General features: G+C 40.4%; 1 protein-coding gene across 1 annotated transcript; it reads right to left on the bottom strand.

The window, feature by feature from the left end:
* Window positions 1-4514: 4514 nt before the first annotated feature.
* capn12 (calpain 12) lies at window positions 4515-17191 on the bottom strand. Its single transcript, XM_023404986.2, has 22 exons — window positions 16940-17191; window positions 16021-16090; window positions 15135-15253; window positions 12226-12359; window positions 11898-12069; window positions 11731-11814; window positions 11005-11090; window positions 10827-10904; window positions 10551-10741; window positions 10208-10461; window positions 10095-10106; window positions 9004-9083; window positions 8171-8293; window positions 7184-7220; window positions 7006-7077; window positions 6859-6904; window positions 6431-6492; window positions 6045-6113; window positions 5861-5939; window positions 5629-5745; window positions 5224-5276; window positions 4515-5105 (listed from the first exon to the last, which is right to left on the bottom strand). Exons 1-22 carry the CDS (start codon window positions 17141-17143, stop codon window positions 5079-5081), a joined length of 2169 nt encoding a protein of 722 aa, XP_023260754.1. The 5' UTR covers window positions 17144-17191; the 3' UTR covers window positions 4515-5078.
* Between the last annotated feature and the right edge of the window lie 457 nt (window positions 17192-17648).

The following is a 17648-nucleotide window of genomic DNA, read 5'->3' as shown; positions in this document are numbered from 1 at the left end:
TCCCCACCCCACCTCCCTCCTCCACCAACCACCTGTGTTACATTTTGATCCATTCATATATATTACACAGAAATAATACTACAGTATTATCTTAACGCACTTGGAAGAGTAATATCAGTAATGGTTATCTAGTATAACTGTGTCATTGGTATTCTTCCACCTCTGCTGAAACACGTTTCACTTGTCATAAAATTTACTCTTACAGATAACTGATCACATCTGTTACCTAGCGTTGTTTCACACTGATTTCATTCTCTGAACTCTCAACCAGGGCTAAAACCACTAACAAGCCTTCGACTAAGTTATAAAATATTTGTCGTCAACCGGCCAACAGCTTTTGAACGTAAACTGTTCAAATGATTATGAGATGCCTGAAAACCACATTTGCGTACATAGGTCTACAAACAAGCTGAACATAACACGCAGTGATGACATGGCATTCGAGTCATGAGTAGAATTTGAAACAGGTTTTTTGCCAGTGTGCATTTGAGTAACACAGGCGTGAATGGCTGACGGCAGCAGTTTAGTGTTTAGGTATGCACATTCTTCTCCTCTGCGCACATGTGGACTGGTTTTCAGCATTTCTCTGTACACTTTAAGTGAATTAGTAGTAGCAGTCAATGCTATGCTATCATATAATTGTAGATTTTATTGTATAACCTTGTATAATGGGTAATAATTTATAGTGTATTTTGTAAAAAAAAAAACAAAAAAAAAATGTAATGTCCTGTCCAATATATATATACACTGTATATATGTATAATTTATAGTCTGAAATAGCCCATCTCTCACAACGTCAGAGGAGGAGTTTATTAGCTAAGGATCCTCTTAATCCAAATAAAAGATTTTCAGTAGTCAGGAACTGCATGCAGGTGGACTCAGTGATGTCCATTGAATGCTAACGTCGCAACACTGTACAGTAGGTCTACATGTTGAACTGCTGTTTTCAGGTTTTTGATATTTCAATTGCAAAACCATCACAACAAAATCCAAAAAATCACAAACCACCACTAACAAAATCACACATTGTCATGTTCATGAAACGAGTTTGAGACGACTTTTGCCTTGTGACGTAGTGCATCATCATGCTGGAAGCAGTATTACTATTAGAAAATTGTAAAGTGTGGCCATAAATCGATGCGCATGGTCAGCAACAATATTCAGATAGGCTGTGGCATTCAAACTATGATTGATTGGTATTAAGGTAGTCAAGGTGTGGCAAGAAAACATTCCCCACACCATTATACAACCACTACCACCAGCCTGGACTGCTGACACAAGGCAGGTTGGGACTATGGATTCCTGATGCTGTTGTAGCTCATTCACCTCAAGGTTTGACCCGTTGTTCATTCTGAGAAGCTTTTCTGCTCACCACAGTTGTAAAGAGTGGTTATCTGAGTTACCGTAGACTTTCCGTCAGCTCCAACCAGTCTGTCCATTCTCCTCTGACCTCTCTCATCGACAAGCTGTTTATGTCCAGGTAAACTCTAGAAGCTGCTGTGTGCAGCAGTTTCAGAAAAACACAAAACCAACACATCTGGCACCAACAATCATGCCATGGTCAAAGTCATTGAGATCACATTTTTTCTCCAATCTGATGTTAAATGTGAACATTAACTGAAACTCCTGAACTGTATCTGGATAATTGCATGAATAAGCATATGTACAGGTAAATGTATTCCTAATAAAGTGCTCAGTGAGTGTACAAAACAGAGGAGACCTGGAAAATAGAAAAAGCATAAGATCTATAAATTAACATCTTGTTGCTGTCTAATTGCCTCACGTTTGTTCATGAAATTCATGAAAGTTGGACAAGAAGTGGAAGTGGTGGTTTAAGTTTCGATGACATGTTACATCACTGTAATAAATCTGTGGCGCAGTCAGTGACTGTAAAACACCTGATCACCACCTTCTATAACAATCTGCCATTTCAAAAATAAATAGCAACAACAGGATGAGGAACAGAGAGAAGAGGGACGGGGAGAGGTGCTGTACTATAGATGCAAATGCCGCCCTTTGCATCTCAAATGATCAGCCATCAGTCTTCACGACTTGTAAATAAACACGCACAATAAATACACCCTACGTCCCATGCCAACACACACTCACATCTTTAAATACCCCAGCTCTGACGGCAGAGATAGTACTGCTCATCAAATTTATGCGTGAGTGAGCCCAGGCTAAATTTGCAGCCATGGAGCCAACTTACGCAATCCTCCCTGGTCTCCCTCCTGTCTATACAATGGTTTAAAATCTCACATCGCAAACCCTCCCCAGATCCCACCCCCACAGTATACACTACAACTCCGACACTATTCCTGTACCAGCCCCCGCCGCTGTGGCACAAAAATACCAGAACAAGAACAGACGCTGAGCCTGTCAGAGCATCCTCACATCCCACAGGACAACTAAGGGGGGGTGGGGTGGGGTGGGAGTGGGGGTGAGGGCAAAATGGGGGAGCAAAAAGAAGAGCAGGTGGAAGGATGAGCACAGCTGCTGTTGAGGGAAAAGAATCAACAGAGAGAGAAAAGAGAAAATAAAGACTGTATGAAGGAGGGGACAGTTTATATGCCGGTAGATAAGCCGCAAACTGTTTCTTTTTCCTTTGATCTGAGATTGTCTCAGCTGTTCTGGTTTGTATTGAGCTCATTTTTTAAATTTTTTAAATTTTTTTGAAAAGTTGCATTTTTCATGAAATTTTTTTCTGTGCGGAAATTTCTGGACAGAAAAAAAAAACAAAGCAGTTTGATTACGGTTAAGGTATCATTATTCCATCATAGGATGACTGTAAAGCTGAGACAAACAAATATTTCCATTATCAATATGTCTGACAATTACTTTTCTTTAATAATCAATTGATTGTTTGACTCTCAAGTTAACATATTGAAATTGTTTTTCTTCATTTTTCAAATATTAACACTCGAGAAATTGGTACCAGTGAATTGTTTGTATTTATGTTTAAAAGATGACTTTAATGATATATCAATAATCCAAAAAGGTGCAGATTAATTTTCTATTGGTCAACTAATCAAAGAATCAACTAAACATTTCAGCTCTAGTTTGCTCTGGGGAAATATTAAAACTGCAGAGTGGAGTGAGGGTCAATAGATGCCCAACAATAAACTGCCCCACAGCCTTTAGTAAGTTGATCTGGCCATGTCGTCAGTGTCGGTTCTAGCTTGTATGGTGCCCTGGGGTAATACCCTCTTCAGCCAGCTCATATTGAGCTCTTATTTTATTTATCTATTAAGTTTCATTTTTTTTAATCAAATTGCTTCAATTTTGAACTGTAACTGTAAAACTGTAAAGCCCATCGTTAAGTTGTCTTCTTTCGTCTGACCAGCAGTCATAACTCCCACAAAGCTGAGTTTACTCTTGAAGAAAACTGCAAATATTCATATCTGGGAGGCTGGCACCAGTGAATTTTGGCATGTTTGCTTACACAATTAATCAATTATCACAAATGTTGCCAATTAATTTTCTGTTGATTGAGTGCCTGATTAATCAACCAATCGTTTCAGCTTTAGATTGCTGGTTGGTTTCTGGGTTCCTGAGGAAATAATGATATTGTCATGCACAGTGGGGGTCAATAAGGGGTTCAACAATGAATTGGCTCGGGGCCCCACCGGAGGTTAATCCAGGCAGGCCTTTGGAGCTGAATTCACACACAGAGGCTTCTGAGAAGAGCAGAGGTAAACAAGAGGAAGCCAAACACTGATAGAAATAAAACTAAAACAATAAAGCAGGTAGACGTGACACAGCGCGTTAATAAGACTCGCTCTCTATGGGTCCTTCCTGTCTCATTCTCCTCTCCATCACAATGTAGATGGACGGTTGCCGAGGGCAACCTGTGTGTACTCACCTAAGGATGAACAGGAAGTGGTGTGTGAGCAAAGGTGCTATTAATAGAAGCATGTGTAGAAAGGACATTTGCTTGCTCGCGATGTGTGTGTGTGCATGTGTGTGCGTGTGTGTGTGAGAGCCAGCGTGTAACAGAGAGGAGGAGGCTGCAGATTGTGAGACTCAGACAGTTACTAGAGAGAACAGGAGGGGGGAAAGAGTGAGGGATGGATGGAGGGAGTGAGGGAACGTAGTGGAGGAGGGGGCGAGTGTGTGTTGACGCTGTACGTGGCGTCAGTGCGATAAGAATAGAGATGGTGCGTGTAGCGCTGCTGAGACATCACCCTCACACCCTCAGTGGGGCAGGCAGTACTAACTGAGTGTGTGTGTGTGTGTGTGTGTGTGTGTGTGTGTGTGTGTCAATGAGTGCATGTGAGTGCACAGATATTACCCAGGGTATGCTCATGTGTAAAGGGATGAGTAAACTGTTGGGGCTGCAGTGATTCTTATTCAGTTGTGTAATTGCAGTTATGTGTACCATTTCATTCAAGTTTAATTTTTAGAAACACATTTTCTCGACCCAAACTACCTCTTAAATCATTTTAACATTTCTAAAGAGTAACTTGAGAATATGATAACTACTTTGGGAAAATGGGTAATAATGTGGATTATACTTAGGTTTTCAAAACAGGTTTCTTTTTAATAGAGAAATGCTTTGAAAAGACAAAAGGAATACAGACAAAAACTCAGATCTGTTATTATAGTTAAATGATGGTGCTGCATACTCTGCACATAGATGGATTATGAGACAATGAGTCCCTGGGCAGAGACATGCAAAAGGCCTCTCACCCTTTCTAAATAAGAGCAAATGCCACAGATTGAAAGGGACAAAACAGCTCCAAACAATGAGACTGTTTAATCGCCTTGTGTATCTCTGTAGTCATTTTGTGTCTCTTTCAGATCATTTTATATCCCTTTGTGATTGTTTTGTGTCTCTTTCTGGCCCATTGTTGTCATTTTGTTTTTTCTTTGGTAGTCATTTCTTTCTTTGTGGCCCGTACAGTAATCCATCCAGGACTCTGCATACTACATCAAGGTCATAGCCAGAAGGATGAGAATGGTGCGAGATGAAGCAAGATTAAAACAATGGCACAGCTTGTATTTTATTTACGTGTTGGAATCAACAGCAGGCGGTGGCTCAGCTGGGTCTGTGTGGAGATCGTCTTCATAAAGCGTCTTCACACCATCAGGAACTGAAACAGCCACTACAGAGGGGCCGCAGGTAGACAGGGAGCAAAGAAAGAATAAACGGAAAGTCTATAACTTGTTCAGGTACATGTGATAATGAAAACATAACAGAGCATGTTTTGGCCAGATACTTACAGCATTGATCCCTCTGTCCTTTACGTCTTGACTGGTCTCTGATTCATACAGAGCTTAGGAGAAGAGGGAAGGAAAGTGTGAGTCTGTATACAGTGTTGAAAGAAATATTCAGATACTTTACTTAAGTAAAAGTACCAATACAACAGTGTAAAAATACTTCATTACAAGCAAGAGTCCTGCATTTAAAATCCAACTTAAGTAAAAGTACAGAAATACTAAATATACAGATGTATCAGAAGTAAAAGTACTGTAATCCTGTGACTGATATATTATTATACATGACATTATTAGATCGTTAATACTGATACATCAGTGTATAAGCAGCATTTTACTGTTGCAGCTGCTCAAGGTGGAGTATATTTGAATTACTTTATATACAGTTTGTTGTGTGTGTTTGTGTGTTACCAAAAAGCGTGCGCAGCCTAGTGAAACACGACACAAAGCCGTGGAAGGGCATGTGAAGCTCTCCAGAAGCAAACCGCTCAGACAGCAGCTGAACTACCTTTCCATCGCACTGCATTCCTGGGAAACAGAGGAGTGAATGAAGGTGTGAAACCAAACAGCAGCAACCATCTGCATGTGTATAGGTGTGTGTGTGTGTGTGTGTGTGTGTGTGTGTGTGTGTGTGTGTTCATACCAACAGCTTCCAGTGCTGTGCTGAGCTCAAAGGGGCTCATTGTCCCAGAGGAGTCCTTGTCAAACTGGAAGAAGATGGACTGACAGGGAAAGCAGCATTAGAATAAATAATAACAACACAACCCCTCTTCTTTTTCTGTCTTTAACACACACACACACACACACACACACACTGAGCTGTATACCTGCAGATTGCGCAGACTGGACAGCAGGGTTGCTGTTTGTTTACGGCTGAGACGGGAGTGCCCTTTGGTCTGCCGGCAGAGTTAAGGACATCTCAACAGGACAGAGGACAGAGAGATGAAGTTGTGAGGAAGAAGAGTGAAAGTGAACAGCGGGGCAGCATGATGACTCAACCGGAGGACCGGGGCTCAAACTAGCAAACGTGTGAGACTGGCTGAGCTCAGTCACGTTTTTTTAACAGAAGCAGTTGCAATGTCAACTCATGAAAAACATGTCATTTGTCTAAGATTGAAAAATCCAGACGTATATGCTGTCCAGTATTAGTCTGTGTCAAACAAGGACTGTACTGTACTGAAGACTGAAGAATATATCGAGGACAAAAGGATACATCCTCTCCAAAGATGAGCTGTCTGCACGTCTCCAGGGGCAGATGGTAATCTTTGTCAAGAGCTGTGAAGGGAAGAAAGACACAGATTGATGAATAGAAAGAGAGTAAGGGGTTAAACTACATTAAGCTGAGGAAAGGTGAGGGTGAGGACAAGTGTAGTCACTTTTATTACTTAACCAAACTCAATTTAGTTTATCTGACTGCAGCTGTGAGCCTCTGTCTAGACTGCTGACCTCTGCGGCTCCCTCTAACTTTCAAGCAAACATTACACTACTTTGATCCCATCTAGTGGCCGTTACAAGTACTACAGAGTCAAGGATCACTGCCGGTGATCTGGCTGCCTTCACAACATGCCTGAAAGCTTGGTCACGGTCTCAGATGCAGCTAAAACATGCAGCATGGAAATGTGATATAGTGGATATTCTAACCCGAGTTGAACAGCGTCATGAGCTCCTTGGCGTTCAGCCTGTCATCCTGCCGGGAGACAGAAGAAATCAGTTTGGATTGTTTGACAAAAAGGCCACAACTTCACACTTTTATTAAATGAGGTAATGCAGTAAGTGAGGATTTCTTACAGGGCCAGCCTCCACATCAAAAGTCTTCTGAACTCTCCGTTGATCCTCTGGGGAGACGGGAGTTGCCATAACCTGTTGGGCACAAACATGACAAACAAACGTGAACATACTATATATTTTCAGGTTGTCTATTATTGGTAGGTGTTTGAATGTGTGTAGGCCAGACCACTAAACTCACTGGGAGGAAGCCAGAGGAACAGGTGAAGTCCTGAATCCTGCAGCAGAGAGATCACATCAGATTGTTAATGTTGATCTCTTCAGTTAAACCTTCATACAGTTTCAACCTTACACACTAAAAATAAATGAGTAAAATTAAAGAAATAATACAAACATAATGTTTGATATTGACACAGGTGGATCAATTGAAAACAGCTGTGGTGGAGGAAGGATTCAGATCCTTTAGGCTATAAAGTAAAAGTAGAAATACCATAATGTAAAAATAAATTTTTCTACTTGAGTAAAAGTACTAAAAGCAAAATATAATATCCACAGCACAAGTACTCATTATGCAGAATTACTTGGTTTAGAGTGTTAAATTATGGAGCCCAGAAGGTCCTAAAAGATGACTGTTTTAAAATCTACTGTGCAGATCATATTTTGTGTAACTTTTTTTGGACTTCAGAGTCTCTCCTGTCATTCTGTTGCAGGACAAATTACAACTTTATATAAAATCAAAGTAACTTGTAGCTGTTAAATAAATACATCTAGTAAGTAGTAAAAAGTACAAAAGTTCCCTCTGAAATGTGGAGGAGTACAAGTATAAAGTCCCATAAACAGGAAATACTACATGTACTTTGTTACTTTCTGCCGCTGGAAAACAAAAATAGTTATTATGGGTCAGAGTCAGAGTTCATACTACACTGGTCTCAGCTGGATAATTGACTGTTATTGCTGATAGAAGCCGTAAGAGGTTTATTAGCTTCTTGTTGTTCAGACCGATTGCAATTTTCTAAATTGTACAGCAGTATAATGTTGGGAACACGATCTCAGCCTGAGTGTACAAGTGGGTGTGGGTGACTATGACTGTGCTGATGAGCATGAGTGTGGCAGGAGGTGATTCAGGGATGCTCGGCCCTCAGCAATCGCAGCTACCAAGTCTTTTTTTTTTTTCAACAAAAATGACATTCAGTTTAACGATCTTCTCTTCGTCTTTCCAGCATCTCACCCCAGAGTGTTTTTAATCTTGGAGAAAATGCGGACAAAGAACTCTCCAGGCTGGTTGGGTCGATAGGTGGACGCCGTGATGATGTAGTTACCCGGGTCCAGATGTAGCTTCCTCCACACACCCCTGTGGGACAACGTTAATAAGTTATATTCATTTACTTTCAATGACCAACTAAATGCAATATTCTATATACATGTTTTATATATACTATATAACCAATACAATATGTTCAATAAGCTCAATATGTTTTATGATTTGTTTCCATTGTGTGTATTTTTTTTCTAATGTGCTTTTTGTGTGTATGTTTAAATTTTCCTTTTCCTTTTTTTTCTGGATAATAAATTCAGATTTTATTTTTTTATATTTTCATTCTCTCACCAGATAGAGAAAATAACTCAACAACAGATTTAACATATTATAAATTATACGTTCACCTACTAAAGGACGTGGATGAGTCTATGTCTGTGAAGCAGTAACCGACAACAAGCTTTGTATTTAGTTGGACAATTATTACTTTTTGGTTTTTGTGTGGAAATGAATTAGTTCATTTGAGGTTGAAACTTTGAGGAAGAAAATGCCATTAAACATGATTCAGTGTAGAGTTGGCACAGTGCTCTACAGTCCCTAAAGGAACCAAGTGGAAGCACAAATTTTTCTGCTTTTGCTGCTTTTTTTTTCTTTCTACATAGTTCTGCAGTATCGTTGTTTGTTGTTTTTGTGACGGAGTGACATTTACGGTAAGTCTGAGCGAGTCAGAGCACAGGTATTTCATTGTATTTTTAATACACATGACAATAAACTTGATCTATCAGTCACTTGATGGCGGTCTTTACCTCTGAGCCTTATATTTCCCAGAACGACCCACAGGGCGATTCTTCATGAAGAAGTTGCGGTCCAGACACATACCCTGCAGCTGTGTGGAGAAAGATATTTTAAATGGATGGAAAGTTTGGAAACACTTTATAAAACAGCTTGCCAGTTATTGCGTAATATCATTGTAACTGTAACTTTTAACTGATACTTAAATGTAGGGACAGAGGAAGAAAATAAGACAAGTTAAGTTAAGTTAAGTTAAGTTAAGTTAAGTTAAGTTAAAGAAGAAGTTTATTTAAAGAATGTGTTCCTTGTTCTTATTGTGTAAGGAAAAAGGGAGAAGAGCCACACATCATATTACAGCCCATGTAGCTGATTCTTCTACTACTAGGTTCCTTATTAAACATTAAATATAAGCTATGTTTAAACCACCTTCATTACTAATATGTATAATGATGAATATTTGTATATATATATATATATATATATATATATAGGTGTATGTACAATAAAAACTTTCCTTGAAAAAGGGTGCGTTTGTTTTCTACTCCAGCGTACCTGCTGCTGGACAAACATGCCTGCTAGCAGCAAATATTCAAATGTACAGCATTTCTTGCCCTGGCTTTTTTCCAAATCATACAGTGAAGTCAAAGACATGATAATAAATCCCTGTAGCGTGGCTGTAACTAGGCACCCTTCTCTTATATATTTTGATTTCAATAAAACTGCAAACTGCAATATACATTTTACATTACAGAGTAATGATAAGGTATTCAGGCTGTAACGTAATGTGTAGCTGTTCTCTGCTTTTTATACTTTGATCATACAGTAAGAAAAACACCATCTTTACCAAACCTTAGTTTAACTTTGTCCCTCACTGTATCCCGTATACCCATTTACTTCTACCTTGTTTTCCTCCACTGTACCTACATTTAAGTACCAGTAGGAACCAGTCAGTATTTTATTATTACCATATTAATGCAACAAAATCACACTGTAAAGCAGGGGCTATAAGTGTTACATAACGTTCCTTCTCTATAAAGCAGTTTTTGAGAACATAAAGGCATATCATTTTCAGGATGAAAATAAAAATATTACAACAGATGCTCACCTCAGGAGGAACCTGCAAAAGAGAAGAAACACAAAAAAACATTAGAGTTTATCCAGAACTACAATAAAGGTGCTGAGAACCAAATCACTGTGTAAATGAAATCTCTTTCTCACCCTGTAGATGTGGAAAGCTATGTAGAGAAAGTTGACTTTGTCCATCTGCCTGCGGTTTTTCTGCAGCAGCTCCACCAGCACAGTGCACTGTCTGGCTTTCTGCTTCTGTTTCTCTTCTCTCTTCTTCTCCTCTGGGGTCATCTCCACTTCATCCTCATCATCTTCATCGTCCTCACTCTCATCCTCGTCGTCCTCCTCGGCCTGGTCCTGCTCTCTGAGAATCAGCTGGAACTGAGGATTCTTCCAAAATGTTTCTGAGGGGAAAAAAACCCAGTGGGATCATGTAAATGATCCAGGTAGAGGTTGAATGCACATTTGTCCAAATATAAAATCATTAACATACGTTTGTATCTGCGACTTCCACCGGCGGAGCTCCCTGGCACCCAGAATCCTTCATGTTCACTGATGGTCCAGGCAGACGAAAGCACAGGATCGGAAGGAGAGGGGGGTGTTTTTCCCTCATCCAGGGTGTCAGGACTCACACTGCAGAGCTCCACGATGTCAAACAGTCTGCTGAAGTCCTCAGCGCTGATCCTAATAAGTGTTAATAATAAGTGTTTCTGTTTGTGAGAGCTCGTATGTTAGTGTGAATAAATGTGTTTCAGTATCTGCCACATACCAGAACTCCCCATCTTCTGTTTTTTTCAGATTAATCCGCTCTTTCTCTGCTTTGTCCACTTCATCCCACTCTTTACCCCTGCAGTCACAAAGAGAAAACTCAACGTCTGCAGAGGCCCCGTAATCTGTGAGCGTGCGTGCTCTCCTTTACCACATGCACAAACAGGAAGCTTCCTCACTTGTCGCTCCACGGTCCGCGATATTCCACAAAGCCCCACGGGTTCCTCAGCCTCAGCAATAAAATCTCATCAGATACTTTTGACACCTGAAAGGTAAAGAGACATTAAAGTAATGTGTGAGTTACAAAAGGAGAGGTTTTGCCAGTTCTCAGTATTATCTGAATATTATATTCATGGAGAGATGAGATGAGATGAGATGAGATGAGATGAGATGAGATGAGATGAGATGAGGGGAAATTATATAAAATTAGATTACATTTCCATGACATTATACTGGATTAAATTAGATGATATTGAGATGAGATTGAGATGAAGTTAGACAATATGTGGTAAAATGTGATGACATGAGATGTGATTAGATTAGATTAATACAATTCAGAGTTTTTTATTCTTATACATGTCAGAGATTAGATGCGATGAGGTGAAATGCTGTGACTGGAGATGACAGGAGATTCGATGACATTTCAGTCAAATCATATTGGATGAAATGAGGTGAGAAGATTAGAATGCAATGAGGTGAAATGAGATGAAATATGATAGGTTGTATTAGACATGGATGAGATGGGAAACGAGTCATTTTATTACTAGTTTTATGACTAGTCACAAATCAAGAATTGTTAAAAAGCAAACACATCAGAGGAACACACTGATGATGACAGATCAATAAATAAACCATGACAGTGGGTCACTACACAGTCTGCAGTATTGTCTCAGCGTGATACTGACCTTGTCAGTGTCAGTGATGGCGTAAGCGTGGCCCTTTATCAGCCCCTCTCCTGTCACTTTACTTATGTCACGGTAGCTGCTGGCCTGTGACGACAAACACAGAAACTCTAGTGAATCTAAACCACCATCCACCTGTCCAGTGTGAACACCGTGTGGCATGTATGTACCTGGATGAAGCAGCTGAGCAGGCTGCCTCTGGACAGGGCCGCTGTCAGAGACCTCCAGAGGACTCGAGGGGTACGAGATGAGACTTGCATCGAGTATGCGATGCCTCCTGTGAAATCCTCCATCCCCTCTGAAATGTTGCCCCCCTTCAGGCTTCCATAGGATCCGATTAACCTACATGTGAGAGGTGAAAAAGTTACCTCAGGTGGCGGCATGTTTTTGTCATATGACTGTAGCAACAAACACACACACACACACACACACACAGATAAAGAGTGGGTGATCACAGACATTACAACCCAGAGACATATGCTGGTAGTGGCAACTGACTTGGCATAGGCCTTCTCCACCAGGGCGCTCCAAAACTCATTGCGGGTGTGAGAGTAGCTGAAGAGCAGACGGCCTTCGCGTACTGGCAGCCTGTCATCCACAACCACCTCCACCCACTCACCATACTGCCAGAACTACACAGGGAGAGAGAGACAGGAAGAGAGGAATGGTGAGAATAGAGGAGAGATGTATGTAATGAACGAGGAGGAAAGATAACGAGGACGGAGGCAGAGCGCAAATACACAAACCACCTGAACATTACGTCCCAAAAATTCCCCTTAAACCTGTGACTTTTTGGACTCTTGTGGGCAACAGAACCAAACTGTAAACACTGTAACACTGTCATATCATCACCTTTTAAGTTTTTAAGTCATTAGTGATTAACACATTTTTTCAATGAATCCCTTTGTCTTTTAAAAAAATACCCATTACAATTTCAAAGATCCAAGGATATTGAGTTTGTTATTATACATGACAAAGAAAATAATCAAATCCTCACATTTGAGAAGCTGGGACCAGGACTAAACAATTCACTGATTATTAAAATAGTTGCAGATAATAATAATAATAATAATAATAATAATAATAATAATAATAATAAAATAAAAATTATTTTGTTGTCTGTCAGATAATCATTTCAGTTCTAATGTACTGTACTTGTCTTATACTTGAACATGAACATATTCAGAGAATGGAGGCTATATCAGTCATCCAGATCTGAAAAATGAAACCTTGTGGTTTATAACAGGACGACTTAAATAAACACTCTGTTCTCTTGTCTGACTAAATGTATGAAACCACTCCCATGGCCGTTACTGGTCATGACAAGGGGTGTATACTGTACTGCTAACTGTGTGTACAAAACAAGGGCCAAGAGCAGGCCTGCACTGGCCTCTCATAGCTGTGTGTGTGTGTGCGCGTGTGTGTGTGTGTGTGTGTGTGTGTGTGCATGTGTGTGTATGTCCCAGGGGTAGTCACTACCTGCATGTCTGGACTGCTCTCCCTTCTCCTGAAAGGGCAAAATGAGTTTCCAGTCCTTCCTTGCTGCTTGTTAAGTCATGTCACATTCTCCCTAACAGTCTCCAAAGGTCCACAGCTCTGAAGCTAAATAATCACTAAGCAAAAACTATAAAAACCACCTGACACATCGGTTTTGTTTTTCCAAGATTGATATGTCTAATAAGGTGATATTTTATTGATCTGAGCACGTCAGATCAGTGAATGATGAACTTTGAGATTATAATCACCAACTCTAATGAGGTGATAAAGATTAGGAATGCCTCTTCTTACATGCGAGACCACCAGGCAGTGATGACTCCGAGATGAGTTCATACCTGTTTGATCCAGCTACCTTCATTAAATGATAGAGCTGTGGAATGACAGCTAAATAAGATGTCATGCTGAAAAGTCTAAAGGAATAAATCAGATACAACATGAATTATTATTAACCCGTGGAGTGCACAGGGAGCTGGAAGCTGATGGTTTGTTCTGATTAAGGGATCAGTGTGCGCCACTCAATGTGATGTGCTGCTTGTCACTGAGTTTATTCTAAGTTTATTGTCCTGTTGTTTGTAATATTGTTTTGTTGCATGTATCTAATTGTTGAAGTTTATGTATTTAAAAGCCCCATCTAAGGATGTGCATTGCAAACTAGCTCAGGCTATAAACGCTCTGGTATGTGGCATTGGTTCATGCTAATGTAAACATAATTACTGTACACATTACATTTTGGGGTTATTTTAATTACATAAGTTTACCATACTAATTTATGTGGATTATTAAGATGCACAAGGTGGTGAGTATATATAGGACTCATTCTGAAATATTCATTTGGAACTTTAGCAGAATTAAGTTTATTATTATATAAAGTAATTAAGTGTCACATTTAAGTTGCTTATTTGTGTATCCCAGGGAGCAATGTTAGTTCCTACCGGCCTTTTGTTTTGCAGGGAACAGTTGTGAGGGTTAAAACTCTCAGACTGCACTAGAGACTCAGTTGAATGGGGTGTCTATTGTGAAATACAGTTGTCAAGTTGTCTGTAAACTAGATACTGACACAGGGACCATCTGTAGACAGGATCCTAAAGTAAGGTAACAAATAAAGCAGGACCAACCTTAAAACAGGAAATGATTTTAGGGTATTTTTGGCTCTGGAGGGAGCTGCACTAAGTCCGATAAATGTCCCCAAGTGGCGTCACTTGAGTCAGCGTTGGTTGGGGCCGAAGATTATAAGTTTGAATATCAACAAAAAAACTCTATAGGTTTGAAGTGAGCGTCACCTGCTCTTCATCTTTGCTAAAATAGCTGCTAATAGCAAAACACACCTGAGCCTCCCAGTGATTACCCACATTACCCACAATGCAACTGTCAAGTTGTATTGTGGGTAACGTAGGCACGGAATAAAAAGATATCTCTGGTTCTGCTGCAGCTATTTGTAACTGTCCATCATGAGTTTGCTAATATCATTGAAGTCTAATGCTGGTGTAGTAATCTTTTAAGACTTATATATATATCTGATATGTATTGCCACAAATCAACTGCCACACGGTGAACCTTGGGCTTCAGCGGGTCTGGGGGACATCTGCATTTAGAATAATGTGAAATCTTAACGTTCTTTTAATATGTCTATGTGTTTATTAAATGTATATCGCAGGCTCTGGTGGTTTTGAGGTCTTGTCGTATTAAAACTCAACCAACCGACCAATAGGCCAATAGATATTGTTGTTGCAGTAAATGGTTAAAACCTCAAAGCGACTGCTCAAGAATTACAGCTTATTTGCTTTCATAAAGAATATCAAGCAACGTGTCCAGACAAAGATGAGACTGAACGAGGGCATGTGTGGTACGCTGAAGCCTAAATATGAGGAAGTCTGTTTCTTTGTCTTAGCCTACATCTAATCTATACTTACTGTAAAATGGAAGATCCCTGCATAAGACTTGGACAGGCTTTGGTTGGGTGGCACCACCTTCACAAAGAGCTTGGGGTGCATGGTCAGACAGGACAGGGCCGCCAGCAGCCAACAGTTACCTGATGAATAATAAACAAAAGAAGCACATGACGCTGGGAGAGAGGAAAAACTCCTCAAGGATCAGTTATGTATTTCAGTGGGCCACAAGGCATTAGTCTCCCATGGGGTGTGATTCATGTTTTCAACAGACAGGTCGCACACATACACGCACACACACACACAGAATAAGCCACATTCCTCTCCAACAGAAAACATCTGTTTCATGTTGTCCCTCTGGAGATGTTGCAGTAACTGTTGTTGGTATCTGCGTAAATCATGGAAAACACATTCTGGGATGCAGTTTGAAAGAAAAACATAAAACCCAGACATGGAGGAAGAAGAAGGAGAAGAAGAGGGAGGAGGAGGGGGAGGAGGTGGTATTGATCAGTACCGCTGACATATTTACACACAACTGGTGACATAACGCATTAATCCAGAAATCGAACAGGTGGAAGGAGAGTTTGCTGTTGTGCAGAGAATAGTCACAAATAGGAAAGAGAGTGAACAACACATATTTCAGCAGGGCCTGGGGCTGTGTAGTGCAGACATCTAGTGCTACGTTTTATTGCAATGAAAAAAAAAAGTTAAAAAAAAAGAACAAACTGAACTGTGTACGTGTGGAGTGTTTCAGCTTTTGGTTTTGTGGATTGAACTTTTCCAGGATGTTGTGCAATGCCAATTTAAGACTATTCAGCATGACATATCCTAGTCTCAACCCTCATTCTTTGGAGGGGGGATGATCCCTGGGAGATTTTACTGTTGATGGAGGTTTTTCTGATGTACTCACCCAGCTGGCCCTGACATATATCCGTAGTCCCAGTCGTGCCCTCCACAAACACAGCGTTCTCACAGATTTCCTTCAGAAATGGAGCAAGAGGATGACAATGTGAGCAAAGGATGCAGAAACACCACAAGCTGGTTTTGTCATGAGCAAAAACCACAAATTCTTTGGATTTGTGCTTTTTCTTTGTTTTTAGTTTACTGTCTCTGTTATAATGTTTTGGGGTTTTGGACCGCTGGTCGGACAACAATTTGACTATGTTACCGTGGGCTCTGGAAAATGCGATGGGCATTCGTGTCTGTTCTACAGACCAAATGATCAAGAAAATAATCGGCACATGAATTGATAATAAAACTAATTAGTTATAATACTAGAATTAGTACATTTAGGATATGATGTGTGATAATGTGACTTTGAGGGCTGTTATTTTTTCATATTTTCAGTGTTGTTTGTGGTATTTCTTTAGTTATTTTGTTCCTCTCTTGAGCAAACTGCTCCAGGTATTAAGTTCCTCAGAACTGAGCCACACCTGGTTGAGTCACTGTCAGCTAAAGAATCTGTTGATAAGAGATCTTGTGACTAAGCAATGGCAAGAGGATAGGAGCTGCATTACATCAATGTTTAAGGTTTTTTTTTTTTTTTTTTCAAATGTGCACAAGTGGCCAAAACATGTTAAAACCTGCAGCCAACTTCCCTTTAAATTAAACTCTGTTTGCCCAAAGTAAAGTGTTGGTACCTGCAGGTGTTTCAAATGTGGGCAGAATTTCTCAAATATGCATTTTTTTATTTCCCTTTTGGTTGCATTGGAAGCTATAGCCTACCATAACCAGAATTAATGAACTGAATTATTATGTGAATGAGAGAAGACCCATACCATTGTTATCAAAAACACCCAACATCTGTTTAACCTTACACACACACGCACCTTGGGTCGCTGCCACTTAATCTCCTTTTTGGGATCCGGGTCATGTTGGGGCATCCCGATGGACTTCTGCTCAGCCGGAAAGGTTGGATCAGAAAACAGCACACCGGACTTCAAACACTCCTCCAGGAGAGTCTTGAAATCCTGCCCTCTGCACTTGATCGGGTTCTCGATGGAGCCCAAAGGTGCCACTTTGTCAGTCGCCATGCTGCCAGTGAAAGTAAGAAAAAACTCCTCATCAAATGTGTGAGCAGCCCTGGTTTAAATACAGTTAAAAGTGCACACCCACCACCTCCAGTGAGGCCCTCTTGCAGCGCCTCCCCAGCTCTGCCCTGCCCGGAAAGATATGCAGAGCGCCGGGGGCCACGGAGCACTGGAGTCGGAGTAATGACAAGGTGCCAACGGCCTCTTTGATCCCTCTAAGTTATCGTCCATCATCAGTCTTCCTGACGGACCAGAGAGAAGCAACAAGCTTCTATTAGAGCCACAGGAAACATATAATAATGGCCATATATCTGGACAACTGTGCAGGGACTGAAGTCAAAGCAGTCAGCCCGCCGCCACCACTGCAAATTAAAAAAAAAAAAAATTCTGATTTTGTGCTTTCTTTGGTTTTCTTCAGGAAATTCCCCAGAAATCTACCGGAAACTTTTAGACGCTTCAAATGGCGTCACCCAATATTACGGTTCAATCAAAGTCCTAGGAACCCCCC

The sequence above is a fragment of the Seriola lalandi genome, unplaced genomic scaffold, assembly GCF_002814215.2.
Source record: "Seriola lalandi dorsalis isolate HSWRI2012SDOR001 ecotype SW California unplaced genomic scaffold, Sedor1 jcf7180002054259, whole genome shotgun sequence".
Classification (NCBI taxonomy): Eukaryota; Metazoa; Chordata; class Actinopteri; order Carangiformes; family Carangidae; genus Seriola; species Seriola lalandi.
The sequence above is the reverse complement of the archived record's forward strand: the minus strand, read 5'-3'. Positions and strand labels throughout refer to the sequence as shown.

Excerpts from the sequence above, each read along its gene's own strand:
- capn12 (XM_023404986.2), bottom strand. The coding sequence starts at position 17,143 with ATGGCGACTGACAAAGTGGCACCTTTGGGCTCCATCGAGAACCCGATC. Across the intron at positions 16,091-16,939 it reads TTAAGTGGCAGCGACCCAAG|GAAATCTGTGAGAACGCTGT; the intron begins GTGCGTGTGTGT and ends CCATTTCTGAAG. Across the intron at positions 5,106-5,223 it reads AGGACAGAGGGATCAATGCT|TGGCTGTTTCAGTTCCTGAT; the intron begins GTAAGTATCTGG and ends GCCCCTCTGTAG.